Genomic DNA, 22,838 nt, shown 5'->3' on the forward strand with positions numbered 1-22,838 from the left:
GGTCCATTCCAACCAGGCCCACTAAAAGGATCCTTATACAGTACTTTGGGTCTGTGTGAAATAGAATCAGGAGTTTTAAAATGCCGATCTATCGCTGTGCTGGCCATTAAGTCTGGTGAGCGATTTAAAAAATTCAAAGTAAACATAGCATTATCTAGCTGTTCTTGTGGTGGCATATTCCCCCTTTTTTGTTTATGCAACATGGACTTTAAAGCATGATGTGCACGCTCAATTATTGCTTGTCCAGTAGGTGAATGTGGAATTCCTGTCACATGGGATACCTGCCACTGTTGCAAAAATAATTGAGTAGATTTAGCTACATACCCTGGACCGTTGTCAGTTTTAATGGTTTGAGGAACCCCCATAATTGCAAAGCATCGTGACCAATGTCGTTGAACATCACGTGCCCTTTCTCCAGAATGAGCAGTAGCACAAATATAAGAGGAAAAGGTATCAATAGAAACATGCACAAATTTCAAGGAGCCAAAGGCAGATACATGTGTAACATCACTTTGCCAAATGGCATTAGAGTGTAAACCACGTGGGTTAACTCCAATGCTCACTGCATCAGAAGCAACTCTTTGACAATCTGGACAAGAATGAATTATATCTTTAGCCTGTGCTTTTGTCAAATTAAACATCTTTTGCAGTGCTGCAGCATTTTGGTGAAAAAAGGAATGAGAGGCCACAGCAGAGTGGAATTGCACTGTGCCAACAGTAAAAGAGTCAGCCACGGCATTGCCTTTAGTCAAAGGTCCTGGCAGCACAGTGTGCGACCTAATGTGACAAATAAACAAAGGATAAGCGCTTTTATTTAAAAGAGTTTGCAATTCCAAAAATTTGTTGAATAAGTCTTCATCATTTATCTCCTTTAAGTAAGATCCTGGTAATCGCTGTGCAACACGGACGACATATTCTGAATCAGAAACAATATTGAGTGGTTCCGATGGAAATAAAGCTAAAGCGTGTAAAACAGCCTGTAATTCCACACGCTGCGTGGAACCTTGTAACAGAACAACAGATGTGTGCCATACTCCATTATCTAGCCAGGCAACTACACCTCGTCCAGTTTTTCCAGAGCCATCTACAAAAATGGTACGAGCATTAACAACAGGAGTATCTGATACTATCGTCTGTGGTTTGATGTTTAATGTGTGAAGGTTTTGCAGTAACTTACACTTAGGCAGTGAGAAAGAAATTTTGTTCGTGAAGTCGGCCAATGCGATTTGCAGTGATTGTGATTGAACAAAAAGGTAATCAAAATCTTGTTTTGAAAAAGGAAGATACAAGGTATCGGGATCAAAACCAATGAGGCACTGAGTGCGTGACCGTGCTTTTTGTACCACAGTCACAATCATTTCTAAAGGCTGTGTAATAGTTTTCTTTAAAGTGTTAGAGAGAAACACCCATTCCAAATATAAAATTTTCTGAGCAGCTTTATCATGTTGTCCTATAATAGCAAAAGGTTGTTTTGGACCTTGTATGACATACACATCAACAGGTACAGTTAAGTCCCTTCTATAGGCTTGTAACGTAGATATCTTTTGTGAAACTAGATTTAACTCTTCCTTGGCAGCTGGAGTTAAGATCCGTGGTGATGTTAAATCAGGATCACCTCTCAGAATGTTAAAGAGATTGCTTAATTCCTCTGTGGTTATACCTAACATGGGTCATACCTGGTTTATTGTTTCTAATAATTTTTGAGCATTGTTCAGAGTTTGTATATCTGTCTGCAACTTTAATGATTGAGGCTGTACTGTTCTTTCCGTAAGAATCCACCCTAAATATTTCCAGGGCGGCAACTTTTGAATTTTTTCTGTAGCAATTTCAAGTCCAAAGGTGTGCAAAGAATTTACAAGATGTTGCACAACACTTTCCAAATACTGTTTTGTTTCTGTTGCAATTAAAATATCATCCATGTAATGATATATTATAGCATTTGGAAATGCGTCTCGGCTCGGTTGAATAGCCGCAGCAACTACTATCTGACATATAGTAGGACTATTCATCATGCCCTGAGGTAGCACTGTCCACTGATAATGCTGCATAGGCTCGGCATTATTTACACTAGGCACTGAAAAGGCAAAATGTGCACAATCATCAGGATGTAAAGGAATCGTGAAGAAGCAGTCTTTTAAATCAATGACTTGTAATTCCCACTCTTTAGGGATCATTGCAGGATTTGGCGTTCCCAGCTGAGTAATGCCCATAGGTTGTAACACTGCATTTATCGCTCGTAAATCCTGTAATAATCTCCATTTTCCTGACTTTTTGGGAATAACAAAAATCGGTGTATTCCATGGACTAGTTGAAGTGACAATGTGTCCTTGCTGCAACTGCTCTTGAATTACTTTATGTGCTTGTATCAATTTGTCCCCTTTTAAAGGCCACTGATCGACCCAAACGGGCGCAGAGGTTAGCCATGTAAGTTTGAGCAAAGGTTTTACATCAGTGACCCTTAGGATAAATTTGAATTGACTGTGGTTAGGGTAATGTGCCATTGTTTCAATAAATCTCTGCCCCACAAATTTACAGATGAGTCAAGTACATAAGGCTGAATCCATGCTTCATGCTTCTCAGGCCCCTTTACTGACAAAAGTTTGGCACTTCGCATGGGCTGTCGAGTGCCTCCTGTACCAACAATTGTAGAAAGAGCTATTTGCAATGGCCACGAAGTTGGCCAGTCCTTTTTTGATATGATAGAAACGTCTGCTCCAGTATCTAGCAATCCTGAAAACCATCTACCCTCAATTTGCAATTTTAAAATCGGCTGTTGCTGTGTTATTTCCTGTGACCATAATACAAAAGGTCTCCCGGTGCTACCAAAGCTACCGTCACCTCGATTATTTTGCATGTTTTGAGGTACCCAACAAGGAAGCAATATTAATTGGGCTATTTTTGTGTTCGCCGGAATTGTACATGGAATTTGCATTGAAGCTAGCATGATTTTAATTTCCCCTTGATAATCTGAATCAATAACTCCAGGGTATACAATTATTCCCTGTGTCGTACCACTAGATTGTCCAATTATTAATCCTAACATGCCATCAGGCAAAGGTCCGAATATTGCAGTCCCCACAATATAAATTCTCTGTTCTTTTATTGAGAGGTCGGCTGCTGTTGCCAAATCCAGCCTGGCACTCCCTGTAGTTGCAGGCTGGAGGTCATAGATGGTTCTTGCGGGCTGCCTGTTTGTGTAGCAGTCCAATTGGTTAGTGGTGCCTGCACTGAATTCCAGACCCTGTTGGTTTGCGGGGCACCGGGTCTCGCGCCCCTCCTGTAGTTTCCCTGGAAGAGATTACCTTCTTTGTCAAATTTTGATTTGTGTTGATTCGCCCAATGATATCCTTTACTACAATGAGGGCAGAAGTGATTTGCAGGTTTATCACATTTGGATTTCTGTCGTTTAGGACATTGCTTAGCCATATGTCCCAATTTTCCACAGTCAAAGCATGTCACAGTAACTTGATTAACATTTAGTTGCTGTGACAGTGCAGCAGCTAACATGTTAACTCTATGAGTTTCTGTCCCTACATTTTGACGTATCTTAACATATTCCCCAGTATCAGTAGCTCTTCCTCTAACAGTTTTCAGTGCAGCCTGACAGTCTGTATTTGCATTCTCATAAGCCAATTGAAATAATAATACTTTTGCAGCTTCCGGATTTTCTACCTGCCGTGTTATCGCGGCTTGAAGGCGATCAATAAAAGATACATACAGTTCCTGAGAGCCCTGTCGGATAGAGGCAAATGAAGCGACACCTTGTCCAGTTTTGGGTACACGTCGTAAAGCCATGATCTCAATATGAGTAGCTTGATTGAAAACTTGCTTTGGCAAAGCTGCTTGTGCCTGAGGTGTAATGTAAGGGCCTGTTCCTTGTAACATATTTTGATCTATAAGTATCCCTGATGACAAGTTCTCCATAATTTGTTCCACTGACAAAGCATTGTATTCTAATTGCCATACAGAATACCGAGCAGAAGTCAACACCGTTTTCATAAGCAATTTCCAGTCCCAAGGAGTCATAGTATAAGTGCCTCCAATTGCTTCCACTAGTCCCATTGTAAATGAACTGTGTAACCCATTTTCACGAATTGATTTCCGTAATTCTTTTATCATTTCATAAGGTAAACCGTCACGCTGTCGTAGATTATGAGGTTTGTATATAACAGGAAAAGTGAACATGGTATCTCCTTGCTGTAGAGCTTTTTCTCGACAGCGTTGCATCAAGCTATTTGTATTTTTTCCCAAATCATTAAGTGAATTGTCACATTTAGCATCAAAGTCTGTTAAAGGCGGAGCTGAAGGCACTATAGTTTTTCCTCCGCACTGTTGTAAAGCAGGAGCCACAGGATTAGACAGAGGCATAGAGTTAGAGGGATTAGTAGGAGAAGGAGATACAGGCAGTGCAGCAAAGCCAGGTTCCGCGTTAAGTAAGTTCTGCAAGCCCTGGAGAGGGAGTACCAGGCGATTGAGGTGGGTGGGTGGGGGATGGCGGCGGTACGGCGGCGGCCGCAGCGGCCGTGGTGGGCGCAGAGGCCGCAGTGGGGCGGGCGTGGCGGCGGCAGCGAAGGGGGTGCGAAAGCAGCGGGAGGCAGCGGCGGGGCGGCGGGGACCTGTATGCGGTGGTGAGGGTCGGCGACCCCGCGGAGCCCGTGCTGCCCGCCCGCTGCCTGCCTGGTTGCCTGCCGGCGGGGTGTGTGCGTTAACGGTGTTAGTGCAGGCGGTGGTAGAGGGAATGAGGGATATAAATCCGGCTCCTTTTCAGAATCCACTCTGCCTGATACAAAAGAATTATTATCGGAATCAGAATCCTGCTCATGAGTGGCCTGCTCACAAACTGTCTCCTCAAAAGCAGTATCAGGTTGTATTGGTATGATTTTCTGTCGGCTGTAAATACACCACTGCAGTGTAAATAAATTTCCATATCACAATTATATTTTCTGATACACCAAAGGCCAAAGTTTTTTGCGTTTTAAACACTCCCCAACTCTTTCCCAAACCTTGCTATCAAAAGTTCCCTCTGTGGGAAACCAGTTACAATTATCCTTTACCCATATTAAAAGCGAAGCAATTTGTCCCTCTGTTATTTTATACCCAGAGGCCCGTAAAATCTGCTGCAAAGCGTTTAAATAGAGCTTATGCTCCTGGGAAGCTGATTGCCCCATGCTACCGCAATCTCGCAACTCACCCGTTCCACAGGGGTTGCTGTTACCTATTTTCTCGGAGTCGTGGCCACTTCTTCAAAACTCTCCCCATTAGATTGCGTGGTCTCTGCAGTGGAGGGGAATCACCTCTTTTCTTCTTGTCTTGATCATATCGTTTTCTTCTCTTAATCACATTGTCTTCTTCTCTTGATCACGTCGGGCTCACCATCTGCGGTGACTGAATTAAGTGCTCAAGCTCTCTGTGCAAGATTCCCCTTATTTCACAAAAGGATCAAACTTATATATGTTTCAACAAAGGTCTAGAAAGAACTAATGGCATACAGCCAATACTACTAACACAGGAGGGCATATCTGGCCCAGCTGGGATGTTTGCCAGTCCTCAGAACAGTTAAAGATAAAAACATTCCATAGACATACTCGTGACTGTCTTGGCAAACATTAGGCTTGGCAAACATGCAGCACAACAAATTCTAACGTTCACTCTTGAAAACAAATGCCAGGTATTCCGAGCTGCTCCCACAACAGGAGCATGCCTTTCCTGCTCAGTTCTTGAGTACTGTGCTAATGTATTTTTTTCTTTTATTCAATTTGCAATTATTTCTAAGTTTTTAACAGCAGCACATAAGGTTTCATTCTATTAAAGAAAAAACACTTTCAAAGTTAATGTTTCTTGCATATTTCTGAAAACTTTAAGCCATTTGTGTAATTAAAAAAATTTTGAATTAGCTGCTTGATAGCATGCTCTGCTAAGCAGTAAGCAATGCAATTACTGCTTAGTAAATGTGCTCTACAGTTATTGAGCAAATTTCCTGTTTAGTTCCTTTAGCTAAGTCACTTTCCTGTTCTTTTCCATTGTTATCCAAGATAAATTTTGTTCTTTTCCAGTGTTATCCAAGAGAAATTTTGTGGTATCATCAACATTTCGGTGGAAGGGCTGCATGATGTTATGACTGAAGATACTGAAAGTGGAACATACAAAGAGTAAGTTGGAAATCTAATTAATTTTTGTGTGTTTGACAGTAGTAGTACTGTTATATATGTAGTCTTTTGATTTGAATCTGTGGGTGGTTGAGACATGCTCATAACAGTTCTGTTTTCACAATAGTGGATGTTTTAGGAAGATAGGAAATTCTTGGTCTTAAGAAAAATAATTGTAATGGGGAATGGAGGGCTTAAAATGACAATCAATATAACTTTTTATATTGTTCATTGTTATCTACTAAATAAGGTCTTAAAATGTTCATATGCTTAGCTTTGCTTTTTGCTCACTTGACTATTTTATATCTAAAACTGCAATTCAACAGGCTTATAAGTTGATAGGTGGTAGCTCAGAGTTTCTTTGAATATGTCATCTGGAGTTTAACTAAGATCTTTTCCTAAATGCCTCGGCTTCATTGAGTGTACAGTACTTCACGGCCTGGAGAACTTGGAAACCTATTCCACAAGAACAATTCTCCTCCTTCAGTTGTTCCACTTAACACACCTGCTTCTACAGGGCATACCTCAAAAGGCTGTTTCCAGAGCCAGGAGCAAGGGTTCATTTATGGCAGGAAGGGGTGGTGGGTATCAGGGTGCTCAGAGTGCACTGCCACCCAGAACCACACTCATTTGTCTCCTACTGACTCCCAGGTTATTGGTGGTATTGCATCAAAGCTGGAGAAGTAAAAAAACACTGAATAATAAGTATTTTTTTTTGACAGAGACCTTAATGTTGTTTTTTCTTTGTAATGATTACATAGTTTTAGAATGACAGAGAGCTGTAAGGCAGAAAAAACAGGTGCTTGGCAGGATGTCCCTACAGACATAATATATGCTAATAACAGTATTTACTGGTTTCTAAGAATCAAACACTTTCTAACTTTCAGATAATTACCTGGTGATGGAACAGACTGTATCTGGACTAATTAATTAATTGCTTAAGGGGATGTTTGCTAGCACTGAAGCCAGTTGGCACAGAACAGTCTGCATGCAAGCTATTAAGTTTTCCTCCTCCTAAACAGGTGGTCTGCACACAAGTGTGTGCTGAGAATGGTCCACACTAATGCTAAACCTGAACTATGCCCAAGAATTGCTTGAAAAAGTACATTTTTTTTTTCCCTAACTATTTATCAGTATAGAAGATTTAACTCAAAAGTCTGGAAATGTGCTTTGGCACTGTGTTTTATTTACTATTGGAAACAACATCATAGATTCTCTTCTATTTCTAAACATGTTGCTTTGCCAGCACTTGTTGAAAAGAGTTCTCACAGAGAAATAAATAAAACTTTGTCCTAGTTCATTTCATATTTTAAGCATGAAGGCTTGTAGAACTTGTCACTGTACTTTTCCAAATTCTGGACATTGTTTTTACTTTATAAAATATAGGCACACTGAACCAAGGACATATTTCTATTGATGGGATACTGAATGGACTGTTCAAAAGATTCTGATATTTGTGTTATACATTCCAACATCATCTGAAAGTAAATAGAGAGCACTCATCTGGAGTCATGTGTGCTATTCTGGCTCTCCAGGTTGAAGAAGAATGAATTTAAGCCTGAACTGGTTCAGAAAAAAATTGTGTACTCCACTGATTATCATAATATCTAATTACCTTAGTGCAGAGACTAAAACAACATGCATGTTTAGCATAGGAAAAGCAAGACTGAAGCAATATAGAACTGCAGCCTATAAAGGATGAAGAGGGGGTAAACATACACAAGGAAAACTGTACAAATGAAATGACAGCGTTGGCTTAAGTGTAAGCTGACCATGAATACATTTAAACTGGAAATCTGAAGAAACTGTTGTAGTTAGAGCAATGAGATTCTAGAAGAACCTTTCCAAATACAAATGCAGAGATAAAGGTCTCGCCAGTTCTTAGATGGAATTTTGATCAGGTTATGAAAATGATTACACAGTGCCCTGGTTTACAATACAAAGGGATTACACTCAGCCAGGTTTCCTAGCATTTATGTTTTGCATTGTAATGATAATTACAAGAAAGCTTTACGGACCTCAGATTTTCTGGAAAGAGGAGCATTCCATTTCTTTACATATTTCCCAATTTAAATATTTACATATTTCCCAATTTTATCATCTTGCTTCTCTTTTTTTTTTTTTTATTCCCTCCTCCTTTATTTTTTTTAATTACTCTTTGTGGTACTTTTAAAATTTATTGAGGTCTGAAAAATTATTTTCGTTTTGTACGTTTTGGCAATTGACATTTTTGTCTCCTTTTTCTTTAAACTGAGTTGCAGGAAATCATGCCATTTATGAGGAGACATAAGATTTGCTGTAGTGTTTTGAAATAACTAATCCCTTTGTTGGAAATAGCTTCTGTATTAACACTTGACTCTTCTGCCATGCTGTTTAGCAAGTGTTTCATACAGCTCTAAACACCTGTTAATAGGGAACTGAATATATGAAGAGGGTAAATCTGAACATTTTCACATAAAAATCACAACTTTTTATAGTAACAGATATTCTTTAAAGCAAGTTATTCAACTTCACTAGCAGGTAAAATGTTCCTGTAGCTGAATGCAGCAATTAAAAATGCACACTAGTATAGAGCTGAAAATGAGCGATAATGTGCATCTATCTGTCCTGGCGCTTTGTAATATGTGGATTGTGTCCTTCCTGCCATAAAACATACCTAATGCACAGTGGCAAGTTGCTGTCACCTGAGTGATTTTACATCCTTTTGTGTTTTAAAGCAGATTTTCTAGGAAAAATTTGCTGAAGTGATAGAATATTTGTGCATTCTTCCAATGTAGAGAATGCAAGGTGAATGGAAAGCATGTTTGCTATAGGATAGATTTCACCAATGTCTTTATAAAGTCCATTCAAACTATTTCAAGAGACAGAAAAAAGTCTGGCATTTAAACTACTTTTTTTTTCATAGTTTCTCTTTTTATACTTACCACAAAAATAATAATTAAAATCTTACTCTTACTTGTGCGTATTGTTACCTATCAGTTGGGGGTGGAGCAAAACAAAAAAATAAGTTTAAAAGCCTTTTTTTATCTGCCTAGAAAAAAACCCTTTCAATAAATGACTGCAGAAGCTAACTCATTTCTGTCCACCTAAACATTTAGTGTTCAGTGTCTTGCAGATTTTAGTGTCTAGAACCAATAGCAGTGACCATATGAGTGTTCGGATCCTCTTGTTAAAGATCTCATGGAAAAAACATGAATGTAATGAGAAATTTTTGCTAGTTTTGCATATGTGCCACTTAGATTTTCATATCGATAGGATAAGGGTGCTTCTTTAGATTCACTGTCCTCAGGAAAAAAAAATTACTTGCTAACAGAGATTGCCTGATTTTCATCAAACTCCCTCATATCTGTCCTGTGCTTTTAAAAGTGCTTTAAAATAATTTTTAATAATACTGTATGTTAAAACTATTCTTATTCCCATTCTTAGCTGTATGTTGATGTCTCATTTTGAAGAGCCTAAAGTAACAGAAGATGAGGAACCTCCCACAGAACAAGACAAAAGGAAAAAAATAGTAAGTTTTAGATCTGTTATTCAGTTATAGAACCGATTATGTGAATCACTTGTGTCAGACTAAATTCTTTCCCTTGGAATTTGGTTCATCTATTGTTCTTGGAAAATTTCTCTCTTGAATCAAAAAAGATCAAAATGCTTTGATGACAATCTTTGCAGCCACAATGCTTATGCTTCTGCATTCCTTTTGTGTCTTGGAAAATGTTGCCAAAATAAACATCATCTGTTCACAAAATCTGGACATTATAATACTAAGACACTATAAAAAGAGTTTATTGAAAAATGCAGGGAGCTAAAGCTTACCAAAATGTCATGGCAGGCCAAATTTCTCATATTTAAAACAATCTTTATTATATTGAATTATGTGTTTTACCTGAACAGCTATTGATCTATATGCTTGCATAGAACCTTTTTCTAATGTAAAGAACTCTTAATAAGGAGCATTGATTTAGATTAAGATATCTGGATTAGATACCATGCTGTCATGGTTTAACGCCAGCCAGCAACTAAGCACCATGCAGCCACTCACTCACTTTCCCCCCCACCCAGTGGGATGGGGGAGAGAATCGGAAGGAAAAAGGTCAAACTCGTGGGTTGAGATAAGAACAGTTTAATAGGACAGAAAGGAAGAAACTAATAATGACAATAATAATAATAAAATGACAATAATAATAAAAGGATTGGAATATACATACAAAACAAGTGATGCACAATGCAATTGCTCACCACCCGTTGACCGGTGCCCGGTTAGTTCCCAAGCAGCTATCCCCCCCAGGCCAGCTTCCCCCAGTAGGGCATGATGTCACATGGTATGGAATACCCCTTTGGCCACTTTGGGTCAGGTGCCCTGGCTGTGTCCTGTGCCAACTTCTTGTGCCCCTCCAGCCTTCTTGCTGGCTGGGCATGAGAAGCTGAAAAATCCTTGACTTAGTCTAAACATTACTCAGCATCAACTGAAAACATCAGTGTTATCAACATTCTTCTCATACTGAACCCAAAACATAACACTATACCAGCTACTAGGAAGACAATTAACTCTATCCCAGCTGAAAGCAGGACACATGCAATTGTGCTATTTTTGTCTGACCTAATCTGTGAATGTTTCATAATTTAACTTATTTTTGTAAGACTTAAGGGAAACGGGTTCCTTGTACAGAAAACTGCAGTGTAGAAATGCTGTAGAATAAAATAGTCTCTGAACTGCTTGGCATTGAGTAAATGCGAAACACGTAATTGGATGATTGAGTAGATGTGTGTAGCCTTGTCACGCGCATTTACTTTAACTGACCTTCATGTGTCCAAAAGAATAGTTGTGGACACTCCTTTAGTACTTTATTTCTTCTTGTAGGAGGGGAAGAGAGTTTGGATGACTTTTGATAGTTTGTTTTAATTTGGGGTTGGGTTTTTTTTAAGCCACTGGGTGCTGTTGGTTTGTTATTAGGCTTTTCTTTTAAATACCAATCAAGATATGGTTCCTTTAAAAAAAAAAAGTGACAAAGCATGCACACACAATTCATGTGACATTTAGAAGAACTGCAGTAGCAGATACCTCTGGTGAAATAAAAGTAGAAACAAACATTTGAGGCGAGAAGAGGAAGATCCAGAACCACCTAAGGGGAATCTGCAATTGATTTAAGAAAGTTTCTAGTATCCTGTCCCATTTCATTCCTGCAAGAGGTTTCTACCTTCTTACACATTCAAATGCTGAATCAGCAGCCTGTATGGCAGGGCTCAGATTTTAAACCTCATTAAAAAAATAATGACAAGGTAAATGATATTATCTCTTTCAAAATAATAATGCTTTGCAACTTTTAAGGCCATTGATATGAGAAAAAAAGATAAACTGGCATGGTCCATGCTAAGTATAACTTCCTGATGTTTGGACAGGGTCTAGATATTTTTCTTTGATCTATCCCTTCATCCTGTCATTCCTACCTCTCTTTATTATTATGCATAGCTCATAATTACTAAAGAGAGTTTTAGCTAGAACAGTGCTTTATAAGCTTATGATAATGTTATGTAATCTACATTTCCGGTTACTGCTATATTTTATTCTCATTGCAAATATATTGAGGAAAATGTGAATAGATGGAGAGTGATTCATGACTTTGCATTGCACATAGTATACAGACCTAAGGTGACTTAATTTTCATGTGCCTTTAATATATATGTTTTTAAGAACTCCAGTATCATTGTTGAAAAAGGGAGTTAAGCTTTTTCAGCTCTTTATTTGAAACTGTGGAGAGGAAAACCAAAGTATTTTCCAATAAAATCTATCATTTAAACTTGAATTGTCAATGCTAGCACATGCTTTAGATGATGCTTATGTGTAAATATAGAAGGCTTGGGAGCTTTTTTTATTTTACCCTAGTATGGAAAGAAACTAGATGAATCATGACTTTATATCTTCAGGAAAATAAGTAGATGAGTTACAATGTAATAAGCCAAATGATCAAGTTTTATGTGACAATGTGGTTTACTAAAAGCAATACTTTTACTGAATTGTTTGGGATATAACTTTTCCCTATACACTTAATCTGCAAATTAGCCACAGATCTAATCCAAGCCCCACTGGAATCTATTAAAAAGCTTTGATATTAGGAGACTTTTGTATTGTCTGGCTCCATTTTATAATCTTAGATCACTGTTAAAACTAAAGTATACATTCCCTCTTTAAATGATTTTTCCAGTCTTTCTGAGAGCATCACAGTCACAAGATACTAACCGTCATGGTAAATATGTATAATTTTGTGCATTCTTGCTCCCCCTTTAGTATCAAAGTATCCATACTTTAACTGAAGAGAATATCTCAAGTTCTGGAAATCTTTTCAACAATTTAATTCAGATATCACCAACACACTTTTTTTTGAGTTTTATTAGACTTTTATTGCCTGTTCTTGCATTCTAATGCCATTCCACTGGCTTGTATTATTGCTTGTCATAATTAGATCACTGGTTTAGTATGGAATAATGTATATATTATATAATTGTATATCGGAAACAGTGTGATTTTTGACAGTAGTGTTGTCTAAAGATGTTGAGGAAAGAGATCCACCTAACAAATACTGGTTTCAAATAACTGAATGCAAAATGCCATTGATGCTGGCAAGTGGAGTTTGGAGGGATGGGAAATGGTTGTTCTCTAAAACCTCTGTATGGCTTTTCTCCTTCAAAATGCTGATTACCACCAGTGAGGTGGAAGATTTGTTTCTTCAGTCTAGCCCCAACCTGTGTCCAGGTTCAAGATCAATTTGTAAACTAGATTCAAAAGCTAGTCGAATCAAGTTTTCACTGAGTAGCTTAAAGCACATTTCAGTAACAGCAAGCTTCTGTTTTCTCTGTTTAGCTGTTTTGGCTAAGAAGCTGTTGGAATTTTCTAGTTTGCTTAGTTTTGGTGGTTTGTTTTGTTTGGCTTCGTGTTTTTGGTGGTTTGTTTTGTCTTGTGGTTTTTTTAACTGGAAAATGTGTGTTTTGCTCTTCTCAATCAGGAGCGTTTCAATCAAAAAAAACTGGCCGCAAAGCTAGGAACTCAGCATACATACTGTCGTGGTTTAAGCTCAGCCAGCAACAAAGCACCATGAGGCCGCTCGCTCACTCCTCCCCCTCGGTGGGATGAGGAGGAGAAAATATAAAGAAAAGCTCATGGGTCGTGACAAGGACAGGGAGGGATCACTCACCACTTATGGTCACAGGCTGTCCTGGTTTCAGCTGGGATAGAGTTAATTGTCTTCCTAGTAGCTGGTACAGTGCTATGTTTTTGAGTTAGGTATGAGAAGAATGTTGATAACACTGATGTTTTCAGTTGTTGCCAAGTAATGTTTAGTCTCAAGTCAAGGATTTTTCAGCTTCTCATGCCCAGCCAGCGAGAAAGCTGGAGGGGCACAAAAAGTTGGGAGGGGACACAGCCAGGGCAGCTGACCCAAAGTGGCCAACGGGGTATTCCATACCATGTGACGTCACGTCTAGTATAGAAACTGGGGGGAGTGGGGGCAGGGGGATCGCCGCTCGGGGACTAACTGGGTGTCGATCGGCAGGTGGTGAGCAATTGCACTGTGCATCATTTGTATATTCCAATCCTTTTATTATTACTGTTGTCATTTTATTAGTGTTATCATTATCATTATTAGTTTCTTCTTTTCTGTTCCATTTAAACCGTTCTTATCTCAACCCACAAGTTTTACTTCTTTTCCCGATTTTCTCCCCCAAGCCACTGGGTGTGGGGAGAAGTGAGTGAGCAGCTGTGTGGTGCTTAGTTGCTGGCTGGGGTTAAACCACAACATGGGCAAAAGACAGACTCAACTTGGGGAAAAAACAAAATCAATTTAATTTACTACCAGTCAAATCAAAAAAAGGATATTATGAAGTAAAAACAAACCTTAGATCACCTTCCCCCCACCCCTCCCTCCTTCCCTGGCTCAACTCCACTCTTGGTTTTCTCTACCTCCTCCCCCCGAGCGGCACAGGGGGACAGGGAATGGGGGTTGCGTTCAGTTTGTCACACATTCTCTGCCCCTCCTTCCACCTCAGGGGGAGGACTCCTCACTCTTCCCCTGCTCCAGCATGGGGTCCCTCCCACAGGAGACAGTCCTCCACAAACTTCTCCAAGGTGAGTCCTTCCTACTGGCTACAGTTCTTCACGAACTGCTCCAGCGTAGGTCCCTTCCACAGGGTGCAGTCCTTCAGGCACAGGCTGCTCCAGTGTGGGCTTTCCCATGGAGTCATGGCCATCTTCGGGGGCATCCAACTGATCTGGTGTGGGGTCCTCCACGGGCTGCAAGTGGGCATCTGCTCCACCACTCATGTCCATGGGCTGCAGGGGGACAGCCTGCCATCTCACCACGGGCTGCAGGGGCGTCACCTCCTCCAGTGCACCCCCTCCTTCTTCACTGACGTTGGTGTCTGCATAGATGTTTCTCTCACATTCCCCTCCCCTCCTCTGCTGCAGGTTCCCATTCTTAAATATGTTATCGCAGAGGCGCTACCACCGTCACTGATTGGATCAGCCTTGGCCAGAGGCAGGTCCGACTTGGAGCCAGGGAAGCTTCTAGCAGCTTCTCACAGGAGCCACCCTTGTAGCCCCTCCCCCGCTACCAAAACCCCACGACACAAACCCAAAACACATACTTACATTCAAAACGATGGTCCCTGACCACCCAGTGTTTACAGACCATGTAGCCAGTGTTAATACTGATATGGTTGTGTACTGTGCTGGAACAATGTTAGATGCTCAGCGCTTAGTAAGCTGTAGACTGAATTTTTCAAGAGGATGATTTTTTCCTCCAAAAAGCAAATAGAATAGTCTGAAAACATCTTAAGGGTCTTCTCTTAAACCAGACACTATTTTAATTTTGTCATAATGAAAATACAGTGAATAAAGATCAGTGCTTACTGTTCTTCCAAACTGATGATTTTGCTTGCTTATTCAGCTAAGACTGTAGCTGATTGTCTAATATTGTCAACAAACTAATTATACCAAGCTATTTCATTCTTTTGTTAGTTCTGAATACATGTTCCAAAAACGTAGAGTGAAAGAAAAGCAAATTTATTTTTGTTGCAGGAAACTTTTTAATTTACTCAAAATATTTTTGACATGACTATCTGAATGAAATCAAATTAGTTGCGTGATCAATGCTATCCACTTACTCCATGTAGCGCTGGTTGCATGATGTGTAGAGGGGATGTTTCCTTTGAACATCCAGTGTAGCACGGGCAATCGTGGTGCCAAGAGGAGATATGCTTCTGTACCAACAACTTCTGAAGCAGCTCAAACCCCCTCATATGCTGCTAGTATCTCCTTTTCAGTCGGGGTGTAGTGGGCTTCTGATCCTAGATACCCCCAGTTCCAAAACCCTAATGGTCGACCTCGGGTTTCTCCTGGTGTTTTCTGCCAGAGGCTCCAGGTGAGACCATGCTCCCCAGCTGCAGTGTAGAGTACATTTTGTACATCTGGTCCTGTCCGGACAGGCCCAAGAGCTACTGCACGAGCTATTTCCTGTCTGATATGCTCAAAGGCTTGTTGTTGCTCAGGGCCCCGTTCAAAATAGTTCTTTTTCTGGGTTACTCGACAGAGAGGGCTCACAAGCTGACTATAACCTGGAATACGCATTCTCCAGAACCCCACAAGGCCTCGGAAAGCTTGTGTTTTCTTCTTGTTAGCTGGTGGAGACATAGTTGCTATCTTGTTAACCACATCCATAGGGACATGACGGCGTCCATCCTGCCATCTTATTCCCAAGAACTGAATCTCCTGTGCAGGTCCCTTGACCTTGCTTTTCTTTATGGTGAAACCAGCTTTCAGAAGAATCTGAATTACTCTTTTTCCCTTCTCAAACACTTCTTCTGCCTTGTTGCCCCACACAATGATGTCATCTATGTATTGTAAATGTTCAGGGGCATCGCCTTGTTCCAGTGCAGTTTGGATTAGTCCGTGACAAATGGTAGGGCTGTGCTTCCACCCCTGGGGCAGTCGATTCCAGGTGTATTGGACACCTCTCCACGTGAAAGCAAACTGTGGCCTGCACTCTGATGCCAAAGGAATGGAGAAAAACGCATTGGCAATATCAATTGTAGCATACCACGTGGCTGCCTTTGATGCCAGTTCATATTGGAGCTCTAACATGTCTGGTACAGCAGCACTCAGTGGCGGTGTCATTTCGTTCAGGCCGCGATAATCTACTGTTAACCTCCACCCTCCATCAGACTTTTGCACTGGCCATATAGGACTATTAAAAGGTGAATGAGTCTTGCTGATGACTCCTTGGCTCTCTAGTTGATGAATCAGCTCATGGATGGGAGCCAGGGAGTCTCGGTTTGTGCAATATTGCTGCAGGTGCACTGTCCTGGTAGTGATTGGCACCTGCTGTTCTTCAACTTGCAGCAATCCCACAATGAAGGGATCTTCCGAGAGGCCAGGCAGGGTAGATAGCTGTTTGTTCTTCTCTGCATTTACAGTGGCTACACCAAAAGCCCATCGGTACCCCTTTGGGTCCTTCAAGTACCCTCTCTTGAGGTAGTCTATGCCAAGGATACAAGGGGCCTCTGGGCTGGTCACAATGGGGTGCTTTTCCCACTTGTCCCCTGTCAAGCTCACCTCAGCCTCCAATATAGTCAATTCTTGGCATCCCCCTGTCACTCCAGAGATCCAGATGGGTTCTGTGCCCCTGTACCCTGATGGCACCAGCGTACACTGTGCACCAGTGTCTACCAAAGCCTTATACTTCTGTGGGTCTGATGTGCCAGGCCATCAAATCCACACAGTCCAGTATATCCGGTCATCCCTTTCCTCCTCCTGGCCGAAGGCAGGGACCCTCTATTGCTGTTCCTCATCAGAGTATTCACTGTCTGACCCTTGTGGTGCCAGACCAGAATTCCCCTCACCAGAATCAAGGGAGGTGGTTTCAGTTCTTCTATGCCTGGAGGATCGCTGATTGCTTTCTTGGGCCTCTACAGCAACTACGCTGACAGCCTTCTGCTTGGGTGACCCCTTCTTAACAGCTGTCTTCCCTCTCAGTTCATGTACGCGGGCTTCCAGCTTAAAGGTGGGTTCACCATCCCACTTCCTCATGTCCTCCCCTTGGTCACGCAGGAAGAACCAGAGTGTACCACGCGGCATACGCCTTGGGCTCCCTTTCCCTCTGACCGGGGCAGGAGAGGACTGATTTCTTGGAGCGTCCCTAACAGCCAAGGCACTGTCCTGTAGGGATGAGGAGACACAGAGATTTTCCTCAAAGTTTTGGAGCCAAGATGACACTTTCTCCACAGTTGGTGTTTCCATATCTGGGCAATACATTGCTGCCAAGCTGTTAGAATACGACGCTGGGGCACCTTGAATCACCTTTCTCCACATGGCCCGTGTGCACAGGACATCCTCTGGATCTTTGGAGACCTCCTCATCATCTAGATCACTGTAGATGACTTCCACCACTGCTAACTCTCAGGTACTGGGTGCCTTCATCTGCAGTAGTCCACTTTCCTGAGGAATTCACAAGATCTTCCTTGAATGGGTATCTTGCCCTCACACTTGAGAGGAGCCGGCTCCAGAGACTGCAAATTGCTGCCTCTTTTCCAATTCCTCTTTCAATTCCCCGGTTTCTAGAGAGGGATCCCAACTGTTGGGCTTCCTTGCCTTCCAGTTGCTGACTGTCAGCCCCGTTATCCCAGCATCGGAGCAGCCAGGCAGCAATCCGCTCACCTGGCTGGCGGCTGTAGTCTTTCCGCATGTCCCGAAGTTCTGAGGACATCAGGGACCGGGTAGTTTCTGCTTCCTGTTTAAGTTCCCTCACTCCTTCCTCCAGTTTCTTTGTCAAAGGACCGGCTTCTAGATTAAACCTTTCCTCTTCTTCCCTCACTAATCGATGGTATGGACCTGTTGATCTCCTTGTCCACTGTTTCTTTTTCACTATTGGGGCAATTCCTGTAGTTGTTGTTGTTGTTTGGGTCCCTATCTCGAGCATGGTGTCCTCAGATGCAGTCTGGGTCCCTGCCTCAACCGTGGTCCTCTGAGAGTGTTGAACTATGGCTCGGTAGGCATAGGCCAGGCCCCAGTACAGTGCGAGAAGCTGCTGGTTTTCATTGGGGTAGGCAAGGCACCCTTCTATCAGGTGGCGTGTCAGTTTGCCAGGGTTGCTTGCCTGTTCGGGTGTAAAGTCCCAGGTTATGGGAGGTGATAACTGTCCTAGGAATCTGCCCAAATCCTTCCATATACCCTGCCACCCAGGGACCGGTCGCTTGAGGGCACATTTCAGTATTGCCTCACCCGAAACTTGTCTTCTCTTATACTAGGACGAGACCAGATTCCACAACACCCATAATATACCACCAGTATTAATTATTAGTATTGAACAGCTCACATAAGGGTGAACAAGGACCTCGGGAGCCTGCATAATAAAACCATTCACATCAATGCCCGGTAGGGAGAGGGAGATGTGTTCCCTCATCTCCTCCACAAGATAGCTCCCACAACACAGCAAAGCCATCAGTGCCAGGACAAAGCACATAGACGTTATTTGTATTAGCATGTTCCCAAACTCAGCAAGGTAGAGATAAGCAAGCAGCCAACAAGCTCCGTGACCTGCACAGGAGCTTGCCACTTAATAACTAGCTATAGCACGCTTAATGCAAAACTGCCGTTGTCGAGACTCACATTGGGCGCCAAAAAGGACTGTGGTAGGTTGACCCTGGCTGAGTGCCAGGTGCCCACCAAAGCCGCTCTATCACTCCCCCTCCTCAGCTGGACAGGGGGGAGAAAATATAACAAAAGGCTCATGGGTCAAGATAAGGACAGTTTAATAAAGTGAAAGCAAAGGTTGCGTGCGAAAGCAAAGAAAAACAAATGATGTTATTCTCTACTTCCCATCAGCAGGCGATGTCTGGCCACTTCCTGGGAAGCAGGGCTTCAGTACGCGTAGTGGTTGCTCCAGAAGACAAAATTGCCCCCCTTCCGTCTCCCTTTACTTAGCTTTTATAGCTGAGCTGACGTCATATGGTATGGAATATCTGTTTGGTTAGTTTAGGTCAGCTGTCCTGGCTATGTCCCCTCCCAAGATCTTGCCCTGCCCCAGCCTGCCGTTGAGGGGGGCAAAAATGTTGGAGAGACAGCCTTGATGCTGTGCCAGCACTGCTCAGCAGTAGCCAAAACACTGGTGTGTTATCAACACCTTTCTAGCTACTAATGCAGAGCACAGTGCTATGAGGGCTGCTATGGGAAGAATTAACTCCATCTCAGCCAGACCTAATACACACACACAAACAGGCAAAATAGTTCCAAACCAAACTGCAAATGCACATGCACATGCACAGATACAACCCCCCCCACACACAGAGGTTAATCTATGATTAAAATTTCCCTCTTGTGAGTTTCACAAATTACTCACTTTTATGTGCCAGCATTCATCAACGGACGGTCAGTAAACCTCATGAAATCTGGCCTTTAAGTCCTCGCAAAATCATTGATGGATGGTCTTTCAATCCTCATGAAATCTACCCTGAGAGGCGTCCCAGCTCAGGGGCTAATACTGGGTCACACAGCCCGCTGTGGTCCTAGGGAACTCCAAGGATCTCTCCTTGGATTGCTCTTTGTAGGGTCTGGAGATGATTGGCTTTGGTCGTTATTTTACATTCTGGCCACAATTCATGCTGAGTCATTTTGATAGACAATTCAGGCAGCAGATGGCCCAGGTGTGGCCGGGGGGTGCCTGGCACCCATAAGTCTCTGCACTTGTAATCAAGATAACAGCACAATGGGAGGTTTTCCCAAAGCATGCATAGCTTATCCTGAGATATGAGTTGCCCGGGGGGGGGGGCGCGGGGCTGTACCACCACCACAAGACTACATATAAAGTTGACTAGCTTCGCTGAAGTTTTATGAAAAAGAAAATGTGGCATTAGAATGCTGCTGAAATCAGCGTAATTATGTATCAATGTTGTAGTGCATATGGTAGCCTGTTCCTATAACTCTCTGCATTGTGCAAATCTAGCAGCTAAGTTAGGAATAAGAAAGATTAACTTTGAATGCTGTAATATATTAAGTTTTGTCATCTTCTTCACTTTGGTTATTTTTTCAGGATTACTTTTCAGTAGTATTGCAGAGATGATTCAGAGGATTATTTTGAAACCCATCATCACCTGCCATGAGGCAGGTGCTACAGGGTTAGCACCTCTAAGAGATGCTAGAGAGCATATCTATAATCATTTTTATAAGAGATGCTAGAGAGAGCTCAGTCTTGAAGTTCCAGCAACCTTTGCAAATAAGCAAGGATTCAAACCCTTTATTTTCAAAACAATACAGCACTTTCGTTCAGAATTTGAAAACCACCATTTGGGTGCTAGAGCAGCATTACATGTATAGTTGTATTCTAGTAGCTTGTTAAAATTAGGAAAAATTTGGACTTAAAGTTGAGGCTTATTAGTGAACATTGACATATGAGAAATACAAGAGGTTTGTTTACCATTGACTTGAAGTCTGTTTCCTTTTATTTTCATTTTTTATTTTTTCCTTTTTAGATATCAGGGGAATAAACTTTGTAATATACAATTACAAATTAGATTAATTTGTCTTTGTAGAGAGAAAGAAAAATTACTTGAACTTGATATATTTAAGGCAAATTGTTCTGACTTCCCTTTCTAATACTGAGTGCTTAAACAAGGGTTTATAGTAGGGTCACATAAGTCATACAGTTAACTAAATATGTAGATTAATTGGTTTGTGGGTTAAAAGGTTGTTGAAGAATGGCTTTTTGGAGGTGTTTCCCAAGGTGACTTTGTAATGCATGCTGCTGTATCAGTGTCACAAGTATGAAAACACTTGTCTATGGCAATTTTAATACCTGTTTTTCTGTGCAAAATTCCCTACAGTCATTTTATACGTGACTGTTTAGAGCTATGAACTTACTGAACTAACTAATTAGAAATGTGTTATATGTTCCGAATTACAATCATCGGTTAACAAATGCAAATTGTTCAGAAACTGGTAGTTTCTTTGCTTGGCAAGACAATCTTTTTTTTACCCTGTAGATTGTGCTAACACTGTTACAAAAGAATATCACTAGCATTGGCAAATCTTGATTACAGTAGCTGTTGTTTAGAAATTGTTAGAGTATTTAAATTTGAAAAGTCTGTTTATATTTTAGAGACCAGATTACATTTACTGAGAAGAATTACTATAGAATGCTAAACGATTATTGCAATTAGTCCCCTTTTGAAAAGAGTGTAATGTTAGGAATAAGTAATAAAAAGATCATATCTTACCTTTGAAATGTAAAATAGCTGGATAGTAGAAAAAGGTGAAGGATCAAAGGCTAAGAAGCCAATATTAGGAATACTGAGGGAATGACTGAGATTTACAGTATGAAAGGTGAGGTGACCATAATAAGAAAGAAGAACTTGCAGGCACTGATGGAAGATGCTAAGCAGCAGCCTGCTTATTCACTGGAGTTGTTCATAAGAAATAAGACTTTAACTTATCTTTTGTGGTAATTACAATGGTTTTGGATGTTTTACTCTTTGTCTTATATTTATGTGGTTGTTTCAATCAGTATTCCCCCATTTTGTGAATAATATTGTTTGATAAATAAGTAAATATTCTTAAGGTTTAAAGTCTTCCACTCCATATAAAAATTCAAATATTTATTTTTTTGTATCATGCCAAAATGGAAAGGATTCTCTTCATGTTTTATTGTAGTATTTTATCTCAAAGTATTGTCGTGTTTTAACCCCAGCCAGCAACTAAGCACCACGCAGCCACTCACTCACTCACCCCCCACCCAGTAGGATGGGGGAGAGAATCAGAAGGAAAAAGGTCAAACTAACTCATGGGTTGAGATAAGAACAGTTTAATAGGACAGAAAAGAAGAAACTAATAATGATAATAACAATAGTAAAATGACAATAATAATAAAAGGATTGGAATATACAAGTGATGCACAATGCAATTGCTCACCACTCGCCGACTGATGCCCAGTTGGTTCCCAAGCAGTGATCCCCCCCAGGCCAACTCCCCTCAGTTTATATACTGGGCATGATGTCACATGGTATGGAATACCCCGTTGGCCACTTTGGGTCAGCTGTCCTGGCTGTGTCCCCTCCCAACTTCTTGTGCCCCTCCAGCCTTCTTGCTGGCTGGACATCAGAAGCTGAAAAATCCTTGACTGAGTCTAAACACTACTTAGCAACAACTGAAAACATCAGTGTGTTATCAACATTCTTCTCATACTGAATCCAAAACATAACACTATACCACCTACTAGAAAGGAAATTAACTCTATCCCAGCTGAAACCAGGACAGTATGCATCATTATGGCATGTATAAATTAGTTATGAATATGCAATTTTTTTTTTTTGAAGAAACTTTTTATTAGAAAATTCATCCATGAATGTTTGAAAAATGACACAGCTCATTTGGTGAGAATGACCTTGTGAGAGACTGAAAGAGTTAATGTCTCAAACATTGTGGCGGGGCAAGTTCTGCATAACAACGAACCCTGCATAACAACAACTGCAGGTGAAGCCCATGGAGGGCTTGCTGGATGATGCATGTTCAACTGATCCTGATGCATTTTCAACTGATCCTTTGGTGTCGTTTCACCCTAATTTAGCCTGAGGGAATTCCGAACTCACCACAACCCCTCCCTGGTCTGTCCAGCCTGTGTCGTGACATTTTTTGGCATAGTTGGCAGAATTCCCTCG

The 22,838-nt window shown here is 41.3% G+C and overlaps 1 protein-coding gene across 1 annotated transcript in view; it reads left to right on the forward strand.

Annotated features, from left to right (window-relative positions):
• LOC128136185 (importin-11-like) overlaps window positions 1-22,838 on the forward strand; it is a 180,027-nt gene that overhangs the window by 150,744 nt on the left and 6,445 nt on the right. The window contains exons 28-29 of the mRNA XM_052775369.1: window positions 6,054-6,149; window positions 9,573-9,657. Of these exons, the coding sequence (XP_052631329.1) occupies window positions 6,054-6,149; window positions 9,573-9,657 (181 nt within the window). The remainder of the gene's footprint in view (window positions 1-6,053; window positions 6,150-9,572; window positions 9,658-22,838) is intronic.

Source organism: Harpia harpyja, chromosome W (genome assembly GCF_026419915.1).
Source record: "Harpia harpyja isolate bHarHar1 chromosome W, bHarHar1 primary haplotype, whole genome shotgun sequence".
NCBI lineage: Eukaryota > Metazoa > Chordata > Aves > Accipitriformes > Accipitridae > Harpia > Harpia harpyja.